This window comes from Physeter macrocephalus, chromosome 14 (genome assembly GCF_002837175.3).
Source record: "Physeter macrocephalus isolate SW-GA chromosome 14, ASM283717v5, whole genome shotgun sequence".
Classification (NCBI taxonomy): domain Eukaryota; kingdom Metazoa; phylum Chordata; class Mammalia; order Artiodactyla; family Physeteridae; genus Physeter; species Physeter macrocephalus.
In genome coordinates this window covers 67,597,674-67,616,439 of record NC_041227.1, presented here as the reverse complement: position 1 = coordinate 67,616,439, position 18,766 = coordinate 67,597,674, and the positions used below count along the sequence as shown (strand labels likewise).

Genomic DNA, 18,766 nt, shown 5'->3' with positions numbered 1-18,766 from the left:
GGCTCGACCCCGTGTCCCCTGCATTGGCAGGCGGATTCTTAACCACTGCGCCACCAGGGAAGTCCCCTTTGTGGTGTTTCTAATCCAGCTGATTCTATGGGAGCATCGGTTCCATCAGGGACCCCTTCCTTGAGAGGCGGCCCACATCTAAACAGTTCATCCCAGGATTGCTTAAAGTGCAAGGGGGGAGGGCCGCAAAGATCATGCAAACATTCTTGGGCTATGGGCTAATGTTTGCATACAGCTGAGGCCCTTGGGATCCCCTGAAATAAAGGAGCCTGCCCCTGGAGGAGCCAGGGAGCTCTTCAGAGCCTCTGCCCCCGACCGTGCTGGGGAAGACCCACAGCACCGCCAGAGGCTGACCAACTCTCCCAGCTTGGTGTGTTTCTGCCTCCTACACTATGGGGGTTGGAGATTGGGGAAGTTTTGATCTTAAGCCCCTCCCAGTACTTCAGGAAGCTTGGGGGAGGTAAAGTAGATGGGAATGAGGGAAAGGAGTTGGCGGAGAACCCTGGGCTTCTGTGGTTAACTGCATCCAGCATCTCTTGGCAGGGATGAGGTCTGGATGGGCTGCCCTGGGTGGGAAGAAAGGGACAGATGGGTGTGGGGACAGTGAAGGATGGCAGAATCTGAGCTGGAGGAGGAAGGACCCATTCCCCCAGCGCCAGCCAGTCTTCATGCCCACCTCATCCCAAGCCCCCTGGACTCATCTTTTGTCTTCTCCCCATCTGTCTTTCACACTCTGTGCCGCCCTGGGCTCAGGAGTCACCATGGCAACTGAAGAGTCCATCATCCGCATCCCGCCATACCACTACATCCATGTGCTGGACCAGAACAGCAACGTGTCCCGCGTGGAGGTCGGGCCAAAGACTTACATCCGGCAGGACAATGAGAGGTTGGTGTTGGGACTGGGCTATGGGGGCACCTGGGGCCAAGGAGGGCCTGGTAGCCTGGCTGGCATGATCGTCCACCTCCTCCTTCCTGTTTCCTGGCTTGGGTGACAGGAAGCTTTCTTTCCCATTCGCCGCCTCCTTCGGGAATAGGAACGGGGGGTCCCCTGGGTCCTCACACTGCTTCTCACCCTCCAACAGGGTCCTGTTTGCCCCCAAGCACATGGTGACGATCCCCCCACGCTACTACTGCACAGTAACCAACCCGGTGGCCCGGGACGCCCAGAACGCCGTGCTGTTCGACATCACGGGACAAGTACGTCTCCGCCACGCTGACCTAGAGATCCGGCTGGCCCAGGACCCCTTCCCCCTGTATCCAGGGGAGGTGCTGGAAAAGGTACCTGGCTCACCTTCCCCGTACCCACTCTACCTGTCCTGCTACCTTGACCTAGGGCTCAGCACTGCTTTCTGGAGGGGAAACAAATTGGGGCCATGGGAGGGGGTGGGAGGTGACATTTGCTGGTTCTCACTGGGACAGAATTGACTTGTTGCCCCTCCACCCACCTTCCTCAAACATCCCCTTCCTCTTCACATGCCCAGGTCAGACCTTTGAGAGCTGTTGGCCCATCTCCGGACCTAATCTTCCAGGCTCCAGAGCCTGCCTGAAGCTCCTGGCCAGTCTGACACTAAATGACTTGTGCCAAGAGTAAGCATTTCATTCTCTCAAACAGTGCCAGACGCCGGTGGGCAGTGACAGCAGTGGTGGACCAGGTGAGGCCCAGGCTCGGGACGCCTGTGGCTGCTTCACGGGAAGGCGTGGCAGACCTGCAGTGCCAGCCAGGCCCTCGTCCATGTTGCCTTAAGGCCCTGGGCCGGAGTGAGAGGGCACCCCGCCTTCATTTCTATAACATTTCTTTACCTTCACCTCCTTGCCGTTTTACACTGTTCACTCTGGGCTCCTCTACTAAGCAGTGCTTCTTGATCCTGGGAGCATAAGAGCATGACCCGGGAGCTCTGAGGCATTCCCGTCCACTTAGCTGCAGGCGCTTTGGGGAAGATGTGTGTGGAGATAGTAAGTGATGAAGAATGATTCGGATGTTAACCCTTAAGGAATCTGGATGAAGGGTGTAGGGGAATTCTTTGCACTATTCTTGCAACTCTTATGGAAGTCTCAACCTGTCACAAATTGAAAATCACCCTTATCCAGGTTCTGCCTTAGACAAACTAAATCCCTCTCTTGGAGGGAGCTGTGGGGGGGTGATCTGGCACCAGAATTTTTTTTTTTCCGGCTACGTGGCGTGTGGGATCTTATTTCCCCGACCAGGGATAGAACCGGTGCCCCTTGCAGTGGAAGCATGGAGTCTTAACCACTGGACCTCCAGGGAAAGCAACCCCCCTTTTTTTGGGGGGTGGGAACCAGCATTTAAAAGCTCCCTAGGGTGGAGAGAGCTTTCCTCATCGCTGCCGCTTTAACCTCTGCTTCCCCAGAAGCCCCAGCTCACAGCGGCTTATTCTCAGACCCCACATACTCCAGGCCAGGAGGGCAGGGCCTTCCCTTCCTCTGGGCCCAGTGCCACCAAGATGTCCCTTTTCTACCAGAGAGTCGGCACTCGCCCTCCTTGGAGGCACTGGCCCCTACCCGCACCACTTTCTTTCCCTTCACTGAGGTGCCACCTGGCTCAGGCCTCCCTTCCTCGGCCCTCCTGCGAGCCTCACTGATGTCCATGCGATAACCCTGTCAACATCTTGGCCTTCTTGACCTCAAGTCTGACCCTCACATCTTCTGCTTCAGTCCCGCCCAGTGCCATGTCCACCCTGGACTGGGTGGTTTGTTCCCACACCTGCCCCACCTCTGAAGGTTTTTTTTGGCTAAAATATTTATATTTTTTATTGAAGTAAAGTTGATCTACAGTGTCGTGTTAGTTTCAGGTGTACAGCACAGTGATTCAGTTACACATACGTATATATCAATTTTACAGATTCTTCTCCCTTGTAGGTTATTACAAAATGTTGAGTATAGTTCCCTGTGCTATGCAGTAGGTCCTTGTTGCCCCGCCTCTGAAATTAAACCCAGCTCCTCCTTAACCATCAGTCTCCCCTTCCTAGTCCTCCTCTGTTGTCATGTTGCCTCCAGGCTTTTGAATCCCACTTCTCTCCTATCCTTCAGATTCTCTTCCTGGTCTCTCCCTACCCCAGCGGGACCCTGTCGTTTTAACACACGCTCTTCGTGTGCTAGACCTGCGCCCAAACCCTGTCCTCGATCAGTATTACCCCCACCTGATCTTTCTGTCCTCTCACTCAGGTAGCTCCACCCCAACAGTATTATAAGTAGCTAGTGGGGTAAGTGGTTCATTCCAACCCAAGCCCTGCTCATTAATGTTTCCTTCCCAACCAGCTTTCTCTCCTTTCTTTTCCCCACTGCGTGCCTCTAAATATTGATCATTCTCGACTCTCTTCCTGTTTTCTGCCCTCTCACTCTCAAACAACTTGGTCACCTACTTAGAAATTGAGGCCATCTGGAAGGATCTGGGTCTGTGTTCCCTTTCCTTCCCTGTGTCTCCTTTCTACCTGTTGGAGCCTCTAGGAGGTTCCCCTCCATCCATGGACCCAGGAAGACGCATCCTTCTTTTCTTAATCTTATCCCCACCTAGAGCTTCTCTTCTATCTTTAACTTCTCTGTTACTGGTGCCTTTCTCTTGGCCAATAAACGTGCTCTGCCTCTTCCATCCTTTTCTGGCCTTGAAGGTTAACTTGTGCACACTTTCCATCTAAAGAATGCATTCGTAAGACTGTAAAGTCCTCTCTGACTTCCACCACCAGTATCTGCTCTTCATCCCCAGAGGTATCTACTGTCATCCATTCAGGGTATACACTTCCAGATACATCTGTGCATCCATGTAAGTATCCAAAAAAGTATTGATTATAACTTATTTGCATAGGGCTAGCACATTGTCACTTGCCAGTGTATTTTGAAGTTCTTTTTTCTCATCTTGGTGCATAAGTCATTTCTTGTTTAATTGTTTGTAATTCCATATGATAGATAGAGGTTCAGCCCTTCTCCTGAGTTACCATTTAGGATGTGTCCAATTTATAAGGAAAAACAGTGCTGTGGTGAATATCCTTGTGTGTGTGTGTGTGCCCTTGTGCATGCTAGTTTCTTTTTTTTCTTTTTTTATAAATTTATTTATTTGTTTGTTTTATCTTTGGCTGTGTTGGGTCTTCGTTGCTGTGCTCAGGCTTTCTCTAGTTGTGGCGAGCTGGGGCTACTCTTCATTGCGGTGCTCGGGCTTCTCATTGTGGTGGCTTCTCCTGTTGCAGAGCATGGGCTCTAGGCACGCAGGCTTCAGTAGTTGTGGCACGTGGGCTCAGTAGTTGTGCCTCGTGGGCTCTAGAGCGCAGGCTCAGTAGTTGTGGTGCACGGGCTTAGTTGCTCCGCAGCATGTGGGATCTTCCTGGGCCAGGGCTTGAACCCGTGTCCCCTGCATTGGCAGGCAGATTCTTAACCACTGTGCCACCAGGGAAGCCCTAGTTTCTTTTTTGTGTTAAGAGTAGAAACTAATAAGAATTTCTGGGTCGCAGGATATGCACACTAAATTTGTATGGGCTTTTATGAATGGCCCTGTCAATCTAATTTTTAGCTATTTGCTTTCTCTTTCCTATTTAGTTTTTTTTTTAATTGGCGTATAGTTGCCTTACAATCTTTCCTATTTACTTTTTTTTTTTTGCTTTTATAATTTTATTTATTTTTTGGCTACGTTGGGTCTTTGTTGCTGCACGCGGGCTTTCTCTAGTCGCGGTGAGTGGGGGCTACTCTTCGTTGCGGTGCGCGGGCTTCTCACTGCGGTGGCTTCTGCTGTTGAAGAGCACGGGCTCTAGGTGCACAGGCTTCAGTAGTTGTGGCGCGTGGGCTCAGTAGTTGTGGCTAGCGGGCTCTAGAGCGCAGGCTGAGTAGTTGCGGCACACGGGCTTAGTTGCTCCGTGGCATGTGGGATCTTCCCGGACCAGGGCTCGAACCCGTGTCCCCTGCATTGGCAGGCGGATTCCCAACCACTGTGCCACCAGGGAAGTCCCCTATTTACTTTGACAACTTGTACTTGATGTTCTCTGCCCTGTTGCCTCACAAGCGTTGCCCCGCCTCTGAAATTAAACCCAGCTCCTCCTTAACCATCAGTCTCCCCTTCCTAGTCCTCCTCTGTTGTCATGTTGCCTCCAGGCTTTTGAATCCCACTTCTCTCCTATCCTTCAGATTCTCTTCCTGGTCTCTCCCTACCCCAGCGGGACCCTGTCGTTTTAACACACGCTCTTCGTGTGCTAGACCTGCGCCCAAACCCTGTCCTCGATCAGTATTACCCCCACCTGATCTTTCTGTCCTCTCACTCAGGTAGCTCCACCCCAACAGTATTATAAGTAGCTAGTGGGGTAAGTGGTTCATTCCAACCCAAGCCCTGCTCATTAATGTTTCCTTCCCAACCAGCTTTCTCTCCTTTCTTTTCCCCACTGCGTGCCTCTAAATATTGATCATTCTCGACTCTCTTCCTGTTTTCTGCCCTCTCACTCTCAAACAACTTGGTCACCTACTTAGAAATTGAGGCCATCTGGAAGGATCTGGGTCTGTGTTCCCTTTCCTTCCCTGTGTCTCCTTTCTACCTGTTGGAGCCTCTAGGAGGTTCCCCTCCATCCATGGACCCAGGAAGACGCATCCTTCTTTTCTTAATCTTATCCCCACCTAGAGCTTCTCTTCTATCTTTAACTTCTCTGTTACTGGTGCCTTTCTCTTGGCCAATAAACGTGCTCTGCCTCTTCCATCCTTTTCTGGCCTTGAAGGTTAACTTGTGCACACTTTCCATCTAAAGAATGCATTCGTAAGACTGTAAAGTCCTCTCTGACTTCCACCACCAGTATCTGCTCTTCATCCCCAGAGGTATCTACTGTCATCCATTCAGGGTATACACTTCCAGATACATCTGTGCATCCATGTAAGTATCCAAAAAAGTATTGATTATAACTTATTTGCATAGGGCTAGCACATTGTCACTTGCCAGTGTATTTTGAAGTTCTTTTTTCTCATCTTGGTGCATAAGTCATTTCTTGTTTAATTGTTTGTAATTCCATATGATAGATAGAGGTTCAGCCCTTCTCCTGAGTTACCATTTAGGATGTGTCCAATTTATAAGGAAAAACAGTGCTGTGGTGAATATCCTTGTGTGTGTGTGTGCCCTTGTGCATGCTAGTTTCTTTTTTTTCTTTTTTTATAAATTTATTGATGTGTTTGTTTTATTTTTGGCTGTGTTGATTTAGGATGTGTCCAATTTATAAGGAAAAACAGTGCTGTGGTGAATATCCTTGTGTGTGTGTGTGCCCTTGTGCATGCTAGTTTCTTTTTTTTCTTTTTTTATAAATTTATTTATTTGTTTGTTTTATCTTTGGCTGTGTTGGGTCTTCGTTGCTGTGCTCAGGCTTTCTCTAGTTGTGGCGAGCTGGGGCTACTCTTCATTGCGGTGCTCGGGCTTCTCATTGTGGTGGCTTCTCCTGTTGCAGAGCATGGGCTCTAGGCACGCAGGCTTCAGTAGTTGTGGCACGTGGGCTCAGTAGTTGTGCCTCGTGGGCTCTAGAGCGCAGGCTCAGTAGTTGTGGTGCACGGGCTTAGTTGCTCCGCAGCATGTGGGATCTTCCTGGGCCAGGGCTTGAACCCGTGTCCCCTGCATTGGCAGGCAGATTCTTAACCACTGTGCCACCAGGGAAGCCCTAGTTTCTTTTTTGTGTTAAGAGTAGAAACTAATAAGAATTTCTGGGTCGCAGGATATGCACACTAAATTTGTATGGGCTTTTATGAATGGCCCTGTCAATCTAATTTTTAGCTATTTGCTTTCTCTTTCCTATTTAGTTTTTTTTTTAATTGGCGTATAGTTGCCTTACAATCTTTCCTATTTACTTTTTTTTTTTTGCTTTTATAATTTTATTTATTTTTTGGCTACGTTGGGTCTTTGTTGCTGCACGCGGGCTTTCTCTAGTCGCGGTGAGTGGGGGCTACTCTTCGTTGCGGTGCGCGGGCTTCTCACTGCGGTGGCTTCTGCTGTTGAAGAGCACGGGCTCTAGGTGCACAGGCTTCAGTAGTTGTGGCGCGTGGGCTCAGTAGTTGTGGCTAGCGGGCTCTAGAGCGCAGGCTGAGTAGTTGCGGCACACGGGCTTAGTTGCTCCGTGGCATGTGGGATCTTCCCGGACCAGGGCTCGAACCCGTGTCCCCTGCATTGGCAGGCGGATTCCCAACCACTGTGCCACCAGGGAAGTCCCCTATTTACTTTGACAACTTGTACTTGATGTTCTCTGCCCTGTTGCCTCACAAGCCCCTGCATCTGGCCCCCCACCTCCGCTGACCCCACTTTGGCAAAACCCCAAGACATCCTAAGTGCAGGCCCAGTGGACTGTCATTCTGTGTCTCACAGACCCTCTTGGCCACGTCCATTGTTGACCTGCCCTCTTATTAAATCTTGTCTGTGTTTTACTCTGTGGATGTCTTTTTTTTTTTTTTTTTTTTTTTTCCATCTTCTCCCCGTCCCCCCCTCTGCCTTCAGGTTCTGTCCTGAATATCCTGTGTGCCTTCTTTTTTTTTTTTTTTTTTTTTCCATGGCCTTGATCACTTCATCTGTGTTGAAGACACCCAACTCTACACCTTAGCTGGGAACCTCAGGCTGTGAGTCCCCTAGCTGCCTACAGGAAGCCCTCTCCTAGATGTCCCACAGTCACCTCATACTGGCTATCCAAACCTAACACTTCCCCTTACCCCCAAATCTGTTCTTGTCCCATATTCCCAGTCTCACTTGGTGATAACTACTGGACCTAGTCACTCAAGCTGAAAGCCTTTAACAGTGTGTGGGACAAACTGGAAGGAGACAAAGGAGGCACCCAGGAGCCCAGTTAGGAAGATATTTCCATCATCCAGGCAAGAGGTGTTGGCGGCTTAGGTGAGGGTGTGGCAGGGATAGATAAAGGCAGACCTGGATTTGCAATGGACAGACAGGAAGTGACGATGGAGTAGATATGAGAAATGAAAACCGTACTGGACTACACGTTCTTCACAGAGTGCTCACCCACTCCTCCTCCTCCTTCTACACCTTTATATCAAAAGCCAGCTCTTCCTTTGAGCCCCAGTTCAAATGCTACTCTCTGAGGGCCTTTCCTAACTTCTTCACCTGGACTTCTGCAACGTCTTCCCCTTGACCCGGTCCACAGTCTGCTTGGAGGCACTGGTCTGTGTTTGTCTTATCACCCACTGGAACCTCAACTCCACGAAGATGGGGGTATGTCTTGACTCCACCACAACCAGCCGAGCGCATAGAAGGTGTCCAGGCAAAGGCTTGCCCGGGTAGTAAACCTCCAGCTCTGCCTCTCCAACCCAGAGTGTGGTCGGTGGGTGAAGTAGAGTTATGTGAGCTTCTCGTCCCAGGGGGCTACTCTAGTTGGAGTAAGGAGTGGCAGGTAGCCTTCGATAAGGCTGAGGTTCAAATCCTGATTCTGTTTCTTACTAGGTTGTGTGACCTTGGTCATGTCCCTTAGCCTCTATGAGCCTCTTTCCTTGCCTTCCTGCTTCCCTCGGATCAAAGATCAAGTGAAATCCTATTTGTAGAAAATATTTGTACAAACCTCTAAAAAGATTTGGCAGCTTGTGGCTGGGTCCCCATTCCTGATGGAAGGAGATGTGATGGCTGGAGTATAATGGCTGTCTTGTGACCGTGAGGCAACCTTGAAAACAAAGCCTCGTGCTTCAAATGTGCCTGTTATAAAAGTTTATACCTTCCCACCGCCTTGTACTTCCTGAGAGCCCCAGTGCACACTGGGCCATGAGATACTCACTTACTCAGCTTCTCAGATGTTTCTCCCACATCTCCCATCAAGCCCTCTAGCCACCTGGATTTCTAGTTCATAACAAGATCTGAGCACACTGCAGAGGAAGGTGTGTCCTTGGCCCATCAGCAGTGGCAGCCTCTTGCTCTCAACCCCATCTTAGCTCTTCAGACCAGATGGCTTGGGGGCCACACCTACCTTGTACATTCCACTCGGAGTCTTATTTTGGGACATGGAGAGATTGATGCTGCAGACTCTGACCTTCACGGTGTCAGGTTTGACTCCAGGGGTCCCAGCTCTGAATACCCCGTGACCCCCCTTCTTCCCCTATTAGGACGTCACCCCACTGCAGGTGGTTCTGCCCAACACCGCCCTCCATCTGAAGGCGCTGCTGGATTTTGAGGATAAGAACGGAGACAAGGTGGTGGCAGGAGATGAGTGGCTATTTGAAGGACCTGGTAAGTATTTCCTCTCCAGCCGGGTCAGGGTCAGAGGTTTCCTGCCCTCCCATTCTAGCCCTGATATCTTCTGACCTTCAACACCCATCTCATCTTCCCTTCCCAGGCACGTATATCCCCCGGAAGGAGGTGGAGGTTGTGGAGATCATTCAGGCAACGATCATCAAGCAGAACCAGGCCCTGCGGCTGAGGGCCCGCAAGGAATGCTGGGACCGGGAGGGCAAGGAGAGAGTGACAGGTGGGGTCTTGAAGGGATGCTGACGGCGGGTGGGTGGGGTTGGGGGGGGGCAGGCCGTGCCTCGACCACAGGGGAAGTGGGGAAGTTTGCGGGTAGCCACTTGTAGCCTGGAGGAAGTGCTTCCCTGGTATCTCTTGCCAGCTGTTCCGGGCTGCCCCCTGCTGCTTCTCCCCACCCCCTCCAGGAGGCTCTACCCCGATCCTGTGATCACGATCATGCTGACATGGCTTTTCCTTCCCCCCAACCCTTTACCATGAGCTGGGGGCAGCGGCCATGTCTGTTGCTAGGTCAACAAAGCAGGTGTTCATATACAACTAGCAATTGTTTGACAAATGTGACGTATTAAATAAGGTCTTCACAAAGGCCGTGCTTACTGAGCCAGGTGTGGTTCAAATGCTTTACAAACGGCAACTTCTTTAGTCTTCCAACAACCTTGAGGCACCACGACTTCCATTTTCCATATGACATCACTGAGGCCTGGGTTTATGGCCAGGAAGGGCCAGACTGGAACTTTTCCCCCAGCAGTCTTGCTTCTCCAATAGGCTCAATGACCTCTGCAGCTATAATAGAGGCAGTTCTGCCCATTTTAGGGGAAGGAAAAAAGTCGGTCTTTGGAGCTTAGAGAAGGCCTAGCAGAGTATTGGCATGTAGCAACTTGGGCACTTGGAAGGGCTTTTTTGTTTTCTTTGTTTGTTTGTTTTTAAATCTTTCTGGGGTAGGGATTGGTTTGCCTCTGGCCTCAAAAAAGGAAAACAGTGACTCCTGTCAGGCCCTTGAGCATAGGGGCAGTGGCATCTCAAAGTGGCCTACAAAGTTCTGCGGGTCCCCTGTTGTCTAGGCTGCAGGAAGGGGCAGCTGGGGAACAGGCTCGGTGACCTTTGACCCTTGCCTCTCTGCCCCTGGCCCAGGAGAAGAATGGCTGGTCCGTTCCGTGGGTGCATACCTTCCCGCAGTGTTTGAGGAGGTTCTCGATGTGGTGGATGCTGTGATCCTTACGGAAAAGGTTTGTGCTCTGGAGGACCCTGGGTGGGAGACTCTCAGAGTGGCAAAGAACAGTGTCAGAGAATGTGAAAATAAGGTCACCTGAAGAGTGTCCTGGGTCACCTGAAAGGGTTTAAGGAGTCCTCCTGGATTGGCAGACACTGTCACTTAGACCTGGATCATTTAGTGGCCAGTAGGGTTCGCAGATCCCCCGAGGAAGTTAGAGGTGGGTTTGTTCAAACCCCCCGACATCTCGCTCTACAGACAGCCCTGCACCTCCGGGCTCGGCAGAACTTCCGAGACTTCAGGGGAGTGACCCGCCGCACTGGGGAGGAGTGGCTGGTGACCACGCAGGACACAGATGCCCACGTACCAGATGTCTATGAGGAGGTGATGGGGGTCGTGTCCATCACCACCTTGGGTCCCCACAACTACTGTGTGATTCTCGACCCGGTGGGACCGGATGGCAAGAACCAGCTGGGGCAAAAGCGTGTGGTCAAGGTAAGTGTCTCCGCCTCACCCAGAGGTGAATGCCTTTGGAGTGGCCTAAGGCCCTTGGACCCCAGTCCCTGCCCTCCTCCCACCCTCGGTACATGTTCTAGAAACACCAAGCTTGTTTTGGCTCCCTCTGTGCACACTTGTCTCTATCCCTTGAGACACTGTCTCATTGATCTTTCTGGCATCCCTGACCTGAGGTTACACATGGCCTCTCTTGTGAGTGCCTCCCTGGCCCTGCACTGTGTCTGTAAACCTGGAAACTCTCTCTAATATTTCACATCCCTCTGTTCTGGAAACTTTGTCGTCCTGCTTCAAACAAATCTCTTGGTTTACCCTTCTCCACATTCTCTACCTCATCCCCTCTCTGAACTATATGTGGGACTAGCAGGGCTGGGCAGACCTTTCCTGTGAAGATCGTAGGTATTTTGGGCTCTGTGAGCCATACGGTCTCTGTTGCAACTACTCAACTCTGCTGTTGTGCCGTGAAAGCAGCGTAGACGGCTTGTAAACGAACCAGTGCCGCTGTGTTCCTGTAACATTTTATTTGCAAAACAGGAGGTAGAATAAACTGATGAATGGATGAAAAATATGGTATATCCATACAGTGGAATATCAGTCAAAAGAATGATAGATAATCTTTCTAGGGTTGAGGGCACTCATGTTCTTGAAATAATTCAAAAATGTAAAAATCAAAAATGAAGTTCTAATATGTGCTACAACATGGACAAACTTGAAAGCATCATGCTAGGCAATAGAAGCCAGACGTGAAAGACCACATATTGTATGATTCCGTTTACATGAAATGTCCAGAATAGGTAAATCCATGTATAGTGGGTGGGGTGGGGCTGGGCAGTAACTGCTACTGTGTATAGGGTTTCTTTTCAGGACAATAATGTTCTGGGGTTAGGGAGTAGGGATGTTGGGCAGCTCTGGATATACCAAAACAACTGAATTGTATACTTTAAATAGGTGTATTTTATAATATGTGGGTTATATCTCAAATATATATATACACATATATGTATTTATTATATATTAAAAATAGGCAGCAGGCCAGATTTGGCCCAAAGATCAGAGATTACCAACTCTGGACTACACCATCCCAAGGCAACAAAGCATGGGAGAAATAAAGCAATAATAGGTTAATTCTTAACTATTGAGCTTGTGAGAACCCAGACCTTGACAGTTTACAGAACTTTTCAGGGCAGGTTTTTTGTTTGTTTGTTTTTAAATTTATTACTTATGGTTGCGTTGGGTCTTTGTTGCTGCACGCGGGCTTCTCACTGCGGTGGCTTCTCTTGGTTGTGGAGCACGGGCTCTAGGCGCACGGGCTTCAGTAGTTGTGGCACGCGGGCTCAGTAGTGTGGCGCACGGGCTTAGTTGCTCCGCGGCATGTGGGATCTTCCTGGGCCAGGGCTCGAACCCGTGTCCCCTGCATTGGCAGGTGGATTCTTAACCACTGCGCCACCAGGGAAGTCCCAGGGCAGGTTTGACCAGATCTACAGGCATTTGTAGAGTGCCTCACAGTCTAGATAATGATTCATTGTATGACGTAAGGGTGGGGAGGGTGCTTTGGGGGGCTCCTGTCCTCAGCACAAGCCCATGGTCACATGGAGCTGAAGGAGGTACCGTCAGAGGCACCCACAGCCCTGGGTGGCGGCTGCTTCTGACCCGCTTCTCCCCACTAGGGAGAGAAGTCTTTCTTCCTCCAGCCCGGGGAGAAGCTGGAACGAGGCATCCAGAACGTATACGTGCTGTCGGAACAGCAGGGGCTGCTGCTGAGGGCCCTGCGGCCCCTGGAGGAGGGGGAGGGCGAGGAGAAGGTCTCCCACCAGGCGGGGGACCGCTGGCTCATCCGTGGACCCCTGGAGTACGTGCCACCTGCCAAGGTGGAGGTGGTAGAAGAGCGTCAGGCCATCCCGCTGGATGAGAACGAGGGCATCTACGTGCAGGACGTCAAAACCGGAAGGGTAAGAACTGAGGGATGGGCGCCATCGCTGCCATGTGGCCCTGGTGGTGGCTTGGTCTGGGCAAGTGGGTGATGCTGATGGGGAGATGCATGGTGGAGGTGACAGAAGGGACTCAACAGCGTTGCTAGTAGCATCCAAGCCAGCCGGCTGCTAAATATGAGGGCATTCTCTGGAGTTTTTGCCTTCCCTTTGTCTTAAATATCTAATTTCAAATGTTAGAGCTCTCAAGCAAGAAGATGAACCAGATTTTAGGACGGAAACTTAGTTCCCAGTGCAGATGTGGCCTCCGGCATACAGGTCTGACTGGGATGTGGCCTGGGAACAGGAAGACCTGACCTCCCTCCCATACCCTTTTCCTGGTGGAATCCCTCCTCTCTGCCTCTCACCTAAACCTTGATCTTGGTTAGACCGAGGACCACATCTCCAACCTCTTTAAGAATCCAACCTACAAGCAGAGCTCAGAATCCTAGGAAATGTTAGCGTGTGCTACCTATTTCCTAGGATTGCATCTGTCCCTAGGATGCCCTCCAGGCTGCCCCATGAAGGAAGATTCCAGAAGAAATAATATCGGAACTTACTATACACCAAATTCTTGACACTAGACGTGAGATGTCATTCATTCCTCTACCCTATGAGGTTGCCACTATCAGGTCCATTTTGCACACGGGTGAGAGAGCTGCCTAAGGTGACAGAACTTGCAGAGAGTGAACTTGAACGCAGCCTCCTTCCAGAGACCACATTTAACCACGATGCTGTCCTACCTCCTGGACCAGTTCCGCTTTAGGGATGCTGGGTAGGACTCTTCCTCCTCCCTTTGCTGGTGACATCCCTCCTCATCTTCCTCTCTCGAGGTGCGTGCTGTGATTGGGAGGACCTACATGCTGACCCAGGATGAAGTCCTGTGGGAGAAGGAGCTGCCTCCGGGGGTGGAGGAGCTGCTGAACAAGGGGCAGGACCCTCTGGCGGACAGGGGTGAGAAAGAGACATCCAAGACTCCTAGGCCCTGCGCTCCCCGGAACAAGACCCACGTGGTTAGCTACCGTGTACCCCACAATGCTGCGGCGCAGGTGTACGGCTACCGCGAGAGGAGAGCCCGGTGAGCGGCGGCGTGGGGGCTGCGCCGTGTGGGGCTGCGGCGGGAGGGCGTCCCCGGGCCTCTGACTCCCGGCTCCCTCTGCAGCGTGGTCTTTGGGCCAGAGCTGGTGTCGCTGGGTCCCGAGGAGCAGTTCACGGTGTTGTCCCTCTCGGCTGGGCGACCCAAGCGTCCCCACGCCCGCCGCGCGCTCTGCCTGCTGCTGGGGCCTGACTTCTTCACCGACATCATCACCATCGAAACCGCAGACCACGCCAGGCTCCAGCTGCAGCTTGCCTACAACTGGTAAGGGGCAGAGGGGAGGGCCAGGGCCCCTGCTGGTGCAGCCCCGGGGGCACTCTGAAGAGAAGAGACGCCATCTCGAGTGCTGAGCTCACAATCAGGACAGAACGCCTGACTCCAAGCCACGGTCAAGGGGGAAGCCCAGGGGTTCATGCAAATCCAGTCTGACGCCCAAGGGGAACGGGGAACGACAGGAAAGATGAGGGCTCACCTGGGGGTAGAATCGGGGGGGGGGCGGGAACGGCAGGAGGACACTCCTCAGCTAAACTCCTAGCGTGACTTCAGCCAAACATGTAACTACAGGCTTTTAAAAAGATTAATCAGACCCAGCTGGTGGGAGTGGCCGGGTGGTCAAGAGCAAGTCCTCTGAGGCTGATGGTCCCAGCCCTGCCGTCTGCTAGCTGTGGGCCTGGGCAAGTATTGGGTGCTTTCCTCAGTTTCCCAGTCTGTAAAATGACGTTAAGGACATAACCATCAACTTAATGGGGCTGTGGAAAGGATGCTGTGAGAATTAGAACTGTGACTGGTCCATAGTTAGAGCTCAAATGGCAGCGATGAGAATTGGGGGGATAAGTCAGATGTAGAAGCAGTACTCAACAACCCCCAAGCACGCGTTCCTCACCTCTTGGCTGAGTGGCCAGGGCTGTGACAGAGGCAGCTGGGCACTGATACCTTCGGGGACACAGACCCTGGAGCCACACTGCCTGGGTTCAACTTTCTGGCTTGGCACCTGTTGTGTGACTTAGGGTCTGTCGCCTAACCTCTCTGGACCTCTACTTCCTTGTCTATGATGGGGGTAATGCTCATTCCCACCTCATAGCGTGGCTGACCAAATAAAATGGGAACATGTAAGTTTCTTAGGACTTCACCTGACACATAGCAGATGCTAATTAGCGTTCTCTATCGTGAGCCCCTTCCCAACCACAGAAGGTGGGTGTCAGTGTCCTTTCTGAAGGTGAGAGAGTTGTCTTTGCTCACAGGCACTTTGAGCTGAGTGACCGGAAGGACCCCCAAGAGACGGCCAAGCTCTTCTCAGTGCCCGACTTCGTGGGTGATGCCTGCAAGGCCATCGCGTCCCGGGTGCGAGGGGCCGTGGCCGCTGTCACCTTTGAGGACTTCCACAAGAACTCGGCCCGCATCATTCGCACTGCTGTCTTTGGCTTTGAGACCCCAGAAACCAAGGGGTCTGACAGCATGGCCCTGCCCCAGCCCCGGGATCGGGCTGTCTTCCCCCAAAATGGGCTGGTGGTCAGCAGTGTGGATGTGCAGTCGGTGGATCCTGTGGACCAGAGGACCCGGGACGCCCTGCAGCGCAGCGTCCAGCTGGCCATTGAGATCACCACCAACTCCCAGGAGGCAGCTGCCAAGTGAGTGAGGCCTGGGGGCCTGGCTCACCACGATGCCCACCGTGGGCCCGACCTCTCCGGGGTCCCTGTCTCTAGCCTGCTGCCAGGACCTGGGTAACACGGCACCCTGGTGGTCAGCCTGCTGTCCTCCTTACCCAGCAGATAGCCGGGGCTACTTAAGGTGGGAATAGATGCCACCCCTGCTTCTGTGGCTTCTCGCCTTGCTTGTGCTGGAACCCAGATTCGTATCTGTGGCCCTGCAGGCACTCTGGGGTCCAGCCTTGCCTCCCCCTCCTCACCTTCCAGCCTTCTCCCCAGGCTCACATGCTCCAGGCCCACCAGCTCCCTTCTGCTCTTCAACGTGGGAACTCAGCACTGGCTGTTCCCTCTGGCCAGAATGTTCTCCCTGCACTTCAGGGCCGGCTCCTCCTTCTGGCCTCCAAAGGTCACCTCGTCGAAGAGCCCTTTTCTTTTTTACCCCAACTGAAGCAGCACCCTCTTTGCCCAGTCATGTTATTGTAGCACCCATTTTTCAAGGAGGTTGTCACTGTCTGAAATCGTCCCTGTTTACTTGTCCTTTTTTCCCCACTGGAAAGCAACTCGTGTGAAAGCAGGAGCCGCGGTCACAGCCACATGCCCCTGCACCTAGAATCGCACTTGGCTTGCACAGTGCACACGCTGTGCTTTCATGTGCACGTCAAGGGCCTCCCATGGGCCAGCGGTCCCTGCCCTTGGAGCTCCTGTTCCAGCTCTGGCCCCATGCCAGCGTCTTACCTATCCCCTCTCCCACCCAGGCACGAGGCTCAGAGACTAGAACAAGAAGCCCGCGGCCGGCTTGAGAGACAGAAGATCTTAGACCAATCAGAAGCTGAAAAAGCTCGCAGGGAGCTCTTGGAGCTGGAGGCTCTGAGGTGGGTGGAGAACTAGAAGAAAAGATGACAGAGGGTCTTGGAAGAGCAGCTGATGGGAGGGGTGTGTGTGCGTGTGCGTGTGCGTGTGTGTGTGTGTGTGTGCGCGTGCGTGCGTGCGCACGCGGGCGTCCTTGTGCTGCTACAGCATAAGTCAAGGGCAGAGGAGGGCAGGGCTGGGCTTCCTCCTGGGTCTCCCTGACTCTGCGCCGTCTCCAGCACCACGGTGGAGAGCACTGGGACCGCCAAGGCAGAGGCCGAGTCCCGAGCAGAGGCGGCGCGCATTGAGGGAGAAGGCTCCGTGCTCCAGGCCAAGCTCAAGGCAGAGGCCTTGGCCATTGAGACGGTGAGTGGGGGAGATGCCCGTGGAAGGGTGTGGCCTTGGGGTCTGGAAGAAGCCCAATCGCTGCAGTCCCTGAAGCCATGTGGGATACCAAGTACCCTAACAGAAAGCCCTGTCCCAATACTTTGTGGTTTATGAAGTCTTTTGCCCTATTTCAATTCACTTAATACCCACTTTGAAGGTAAGGATGATGATTACACCCATCTTACAGACATGTGCTCCAACACTGGCCCACTTTATGCTAGGTATTGCCTGTGTTTTACATGCAAGATCTTATTTAATGCTTGAAATCCCATTAAGGGTAGGAGTCCTCTCCATCTTACAGAGGAGGGAACCGAGGCTTGAATTAAGGGGCTCCCAGGGTCACTAGCTAAAAGGTGGCATAGCCAGGGTTCACCCCTAACTGATGGTAAGTTTACCGTTCCATCCCCTCCATCTGAATTCCCTCAGGCTTGCTGGCTGGGGGACTTGCTGGACATGTCCAGGGGCCACACGATCAAAAGAATGCTGGGTTTTCCCCTTCCAGGAGGCTGAGCTCCAGCGAGTAAAGAAAGTGCGAGAGCTCGAACTGGTCTATGCCCGGGCCCAGCTGGAGCTGGAGGTGAGCAAGGCCCAGCAGCTGGCTGAGGTAGAGGTGAAGAAGTTCAAGCAGATGACAGAGGCCCTGGGTCCCAGCACCATCAGGGACCTCGCTGTGGCAGGACCGGAGATGCAGGTGAGGTGGGGGGAGAGTGCAGGCATGGGTGTGTGTGTATATGTCTTTGTGTGTATGTCTTGGGACCACATTTGGGACCAAGAAGGCAGAGCTGGGGAGGCAAACACAACACCTAGAAAGATGTCGGGGACAGAGGGGCGAGGGGAGGTGGTAACTTGGACTGTCTCTGTATCCCGTGTCATTCGAGCATGGTGTCCTATCAGGCACAGTACTAGACTCAGCAGTGAGCGGGAGCTCCTGCGAGGGCAGTAAACTGATGGGACATCAGTCTGTGACAAGCCCTTCGAAAGAAGTCAACAGGGTGATATGGTGAAGGGGGAGGTGACAGGTCAAGTTAGCTGGGAGGAGGGCCCCTCTGAAGAGCGGATACTTAAGCGCTCTGTAGAGTCGACAAGAGCTTCCCAGGAGAGGGTCCAAGTGCAAAGAATGAAACCTGGTGCATTTAAGGACCAGGAAGGACTGGACAGCTGCAACGTGGCTGAAAGCTCCCAGAGCTTTCAGGCCCGCGAGGCCTGGGAGGGGATGAAACCCTCAGGCTCCCCTTATGTTCCTTGCTTGCCACTGACTAGTCCTATGAGGATGGCTTGGGCTACAATGTCAGACCAGAGAGGGGGGCAGCCCACCCTGGAGAGGCGGCCGAGGGGATGATAGAAAGGACCAGGGTCTGACTATCTTTTCGCCCGCCTCTTGCTCCTTCCAGGTAAAACTGCTCCAGAGCCTGGGCCTACAATCAACCCTCATCACCGATGGCTCTGCTCCCATCAACCTCTTCAGCACAGCTTTGGGTCTGCTGGGGCTCGGGTCTGAGGCCCAGCCCACAGCCAAGAAGGCAGCTTCGGGGCCCAGTGCCCAAGAGGGCTTGCTTCTCCCCTCCACCGCTGGCCTTCTAACTCTTGGAAGCAACCAGGCCATGCCTTAGCTCCCTACTGCACTGACAAATAAAACTGACACTTCAGGGCATTTAAACCCTCTTCCGTTGCCATACGTCCGCATCACAAGGAAGTCTAATGGTGGTGGGGAAGAGATACCCCTGAAATCTTGATAATTACTAGAGGCTACCCTCATCTGTAGAGTGGGGAGGAAACTGAGGCAGGAAGAAGACTAACCCAAAGTCAGGCTGATGGGAGTGTGGGCCCCAAATCTGGCTCAACAGCCAGACTATCCTTTTGGCAGTCGTCTTTTCTAGACGCCAGCTGGGGGAG

General features: G+C 52.6%; 1 protein-coding gene across 2 annotated transcripts; it reads left to right on the top strand.

Annotated features, from left to right (window-relative positions):
• Positions 1–623: 623 nt before the first annotated feature.
• On the top strand, positions 624–18,530 carry MVP (major vault protein). Of its 2 annotated transcripts, XM_028499771.1 has the most exons (14): positions 624–895; positions 1,092–1,287; positions 9,067–9,190; positions 9,297–9,428; positions 10,337–10,431; positions 10,674–10,910; positions 12,596–12,877; positions 13,729–13,973; positions 14,058–14,255; positions 15,233–15,619; positions 16,393–16,509; positions 16,726–16,852; positions 17,376–17,564; positions 18,265–18,530. In XM_028499771.1, exons 1-14 carry the CDS (start codon positions 678–680, stop codon positions 18,481–18,483), a joined length of 2,766 nt encoding a protein of 921 aa, XP_028355572.1. In that variant the 5' UTR covers positions 624–677; the 3' UTR covers positions 18,484–18,530. The 2 variants fall into 2 exon arrangements, with proteins under 2 accessions (XP_028355572.1, XP_028355573.1); XM_028499772.1 differs by lacking the exons at positions 16,726–16,852; positions 18,265–18,530 and having other exon boundaries at positions 17,376–17,477.
• Positions 18,531–18,766: the final 236 nt, after the last annotated feature.

Coding starts and splice junctions, on each gene's coding strand:
- MVP (XM_028499771.1), top strand. CDS start 678: ATGCCCACCTCATCCCAAGCCCCCTGGACTCATCTTTTGTCTTCTCCC. Junction 1,288..9,066: donor CAGGGGAGGTGCTGGAAAAG/GTACCTGGCTCA, acceptor TTCCCCTATTAG/GACGTCACCCCACTGCAGGT. Junction 16,510..16,725: donor TTGGAGCTGGAGGCTCTGAG/GTGGGTGGAGAA, acceptor CGCCGTCTCCAG/CACCACGGTGGAGAGCACTG.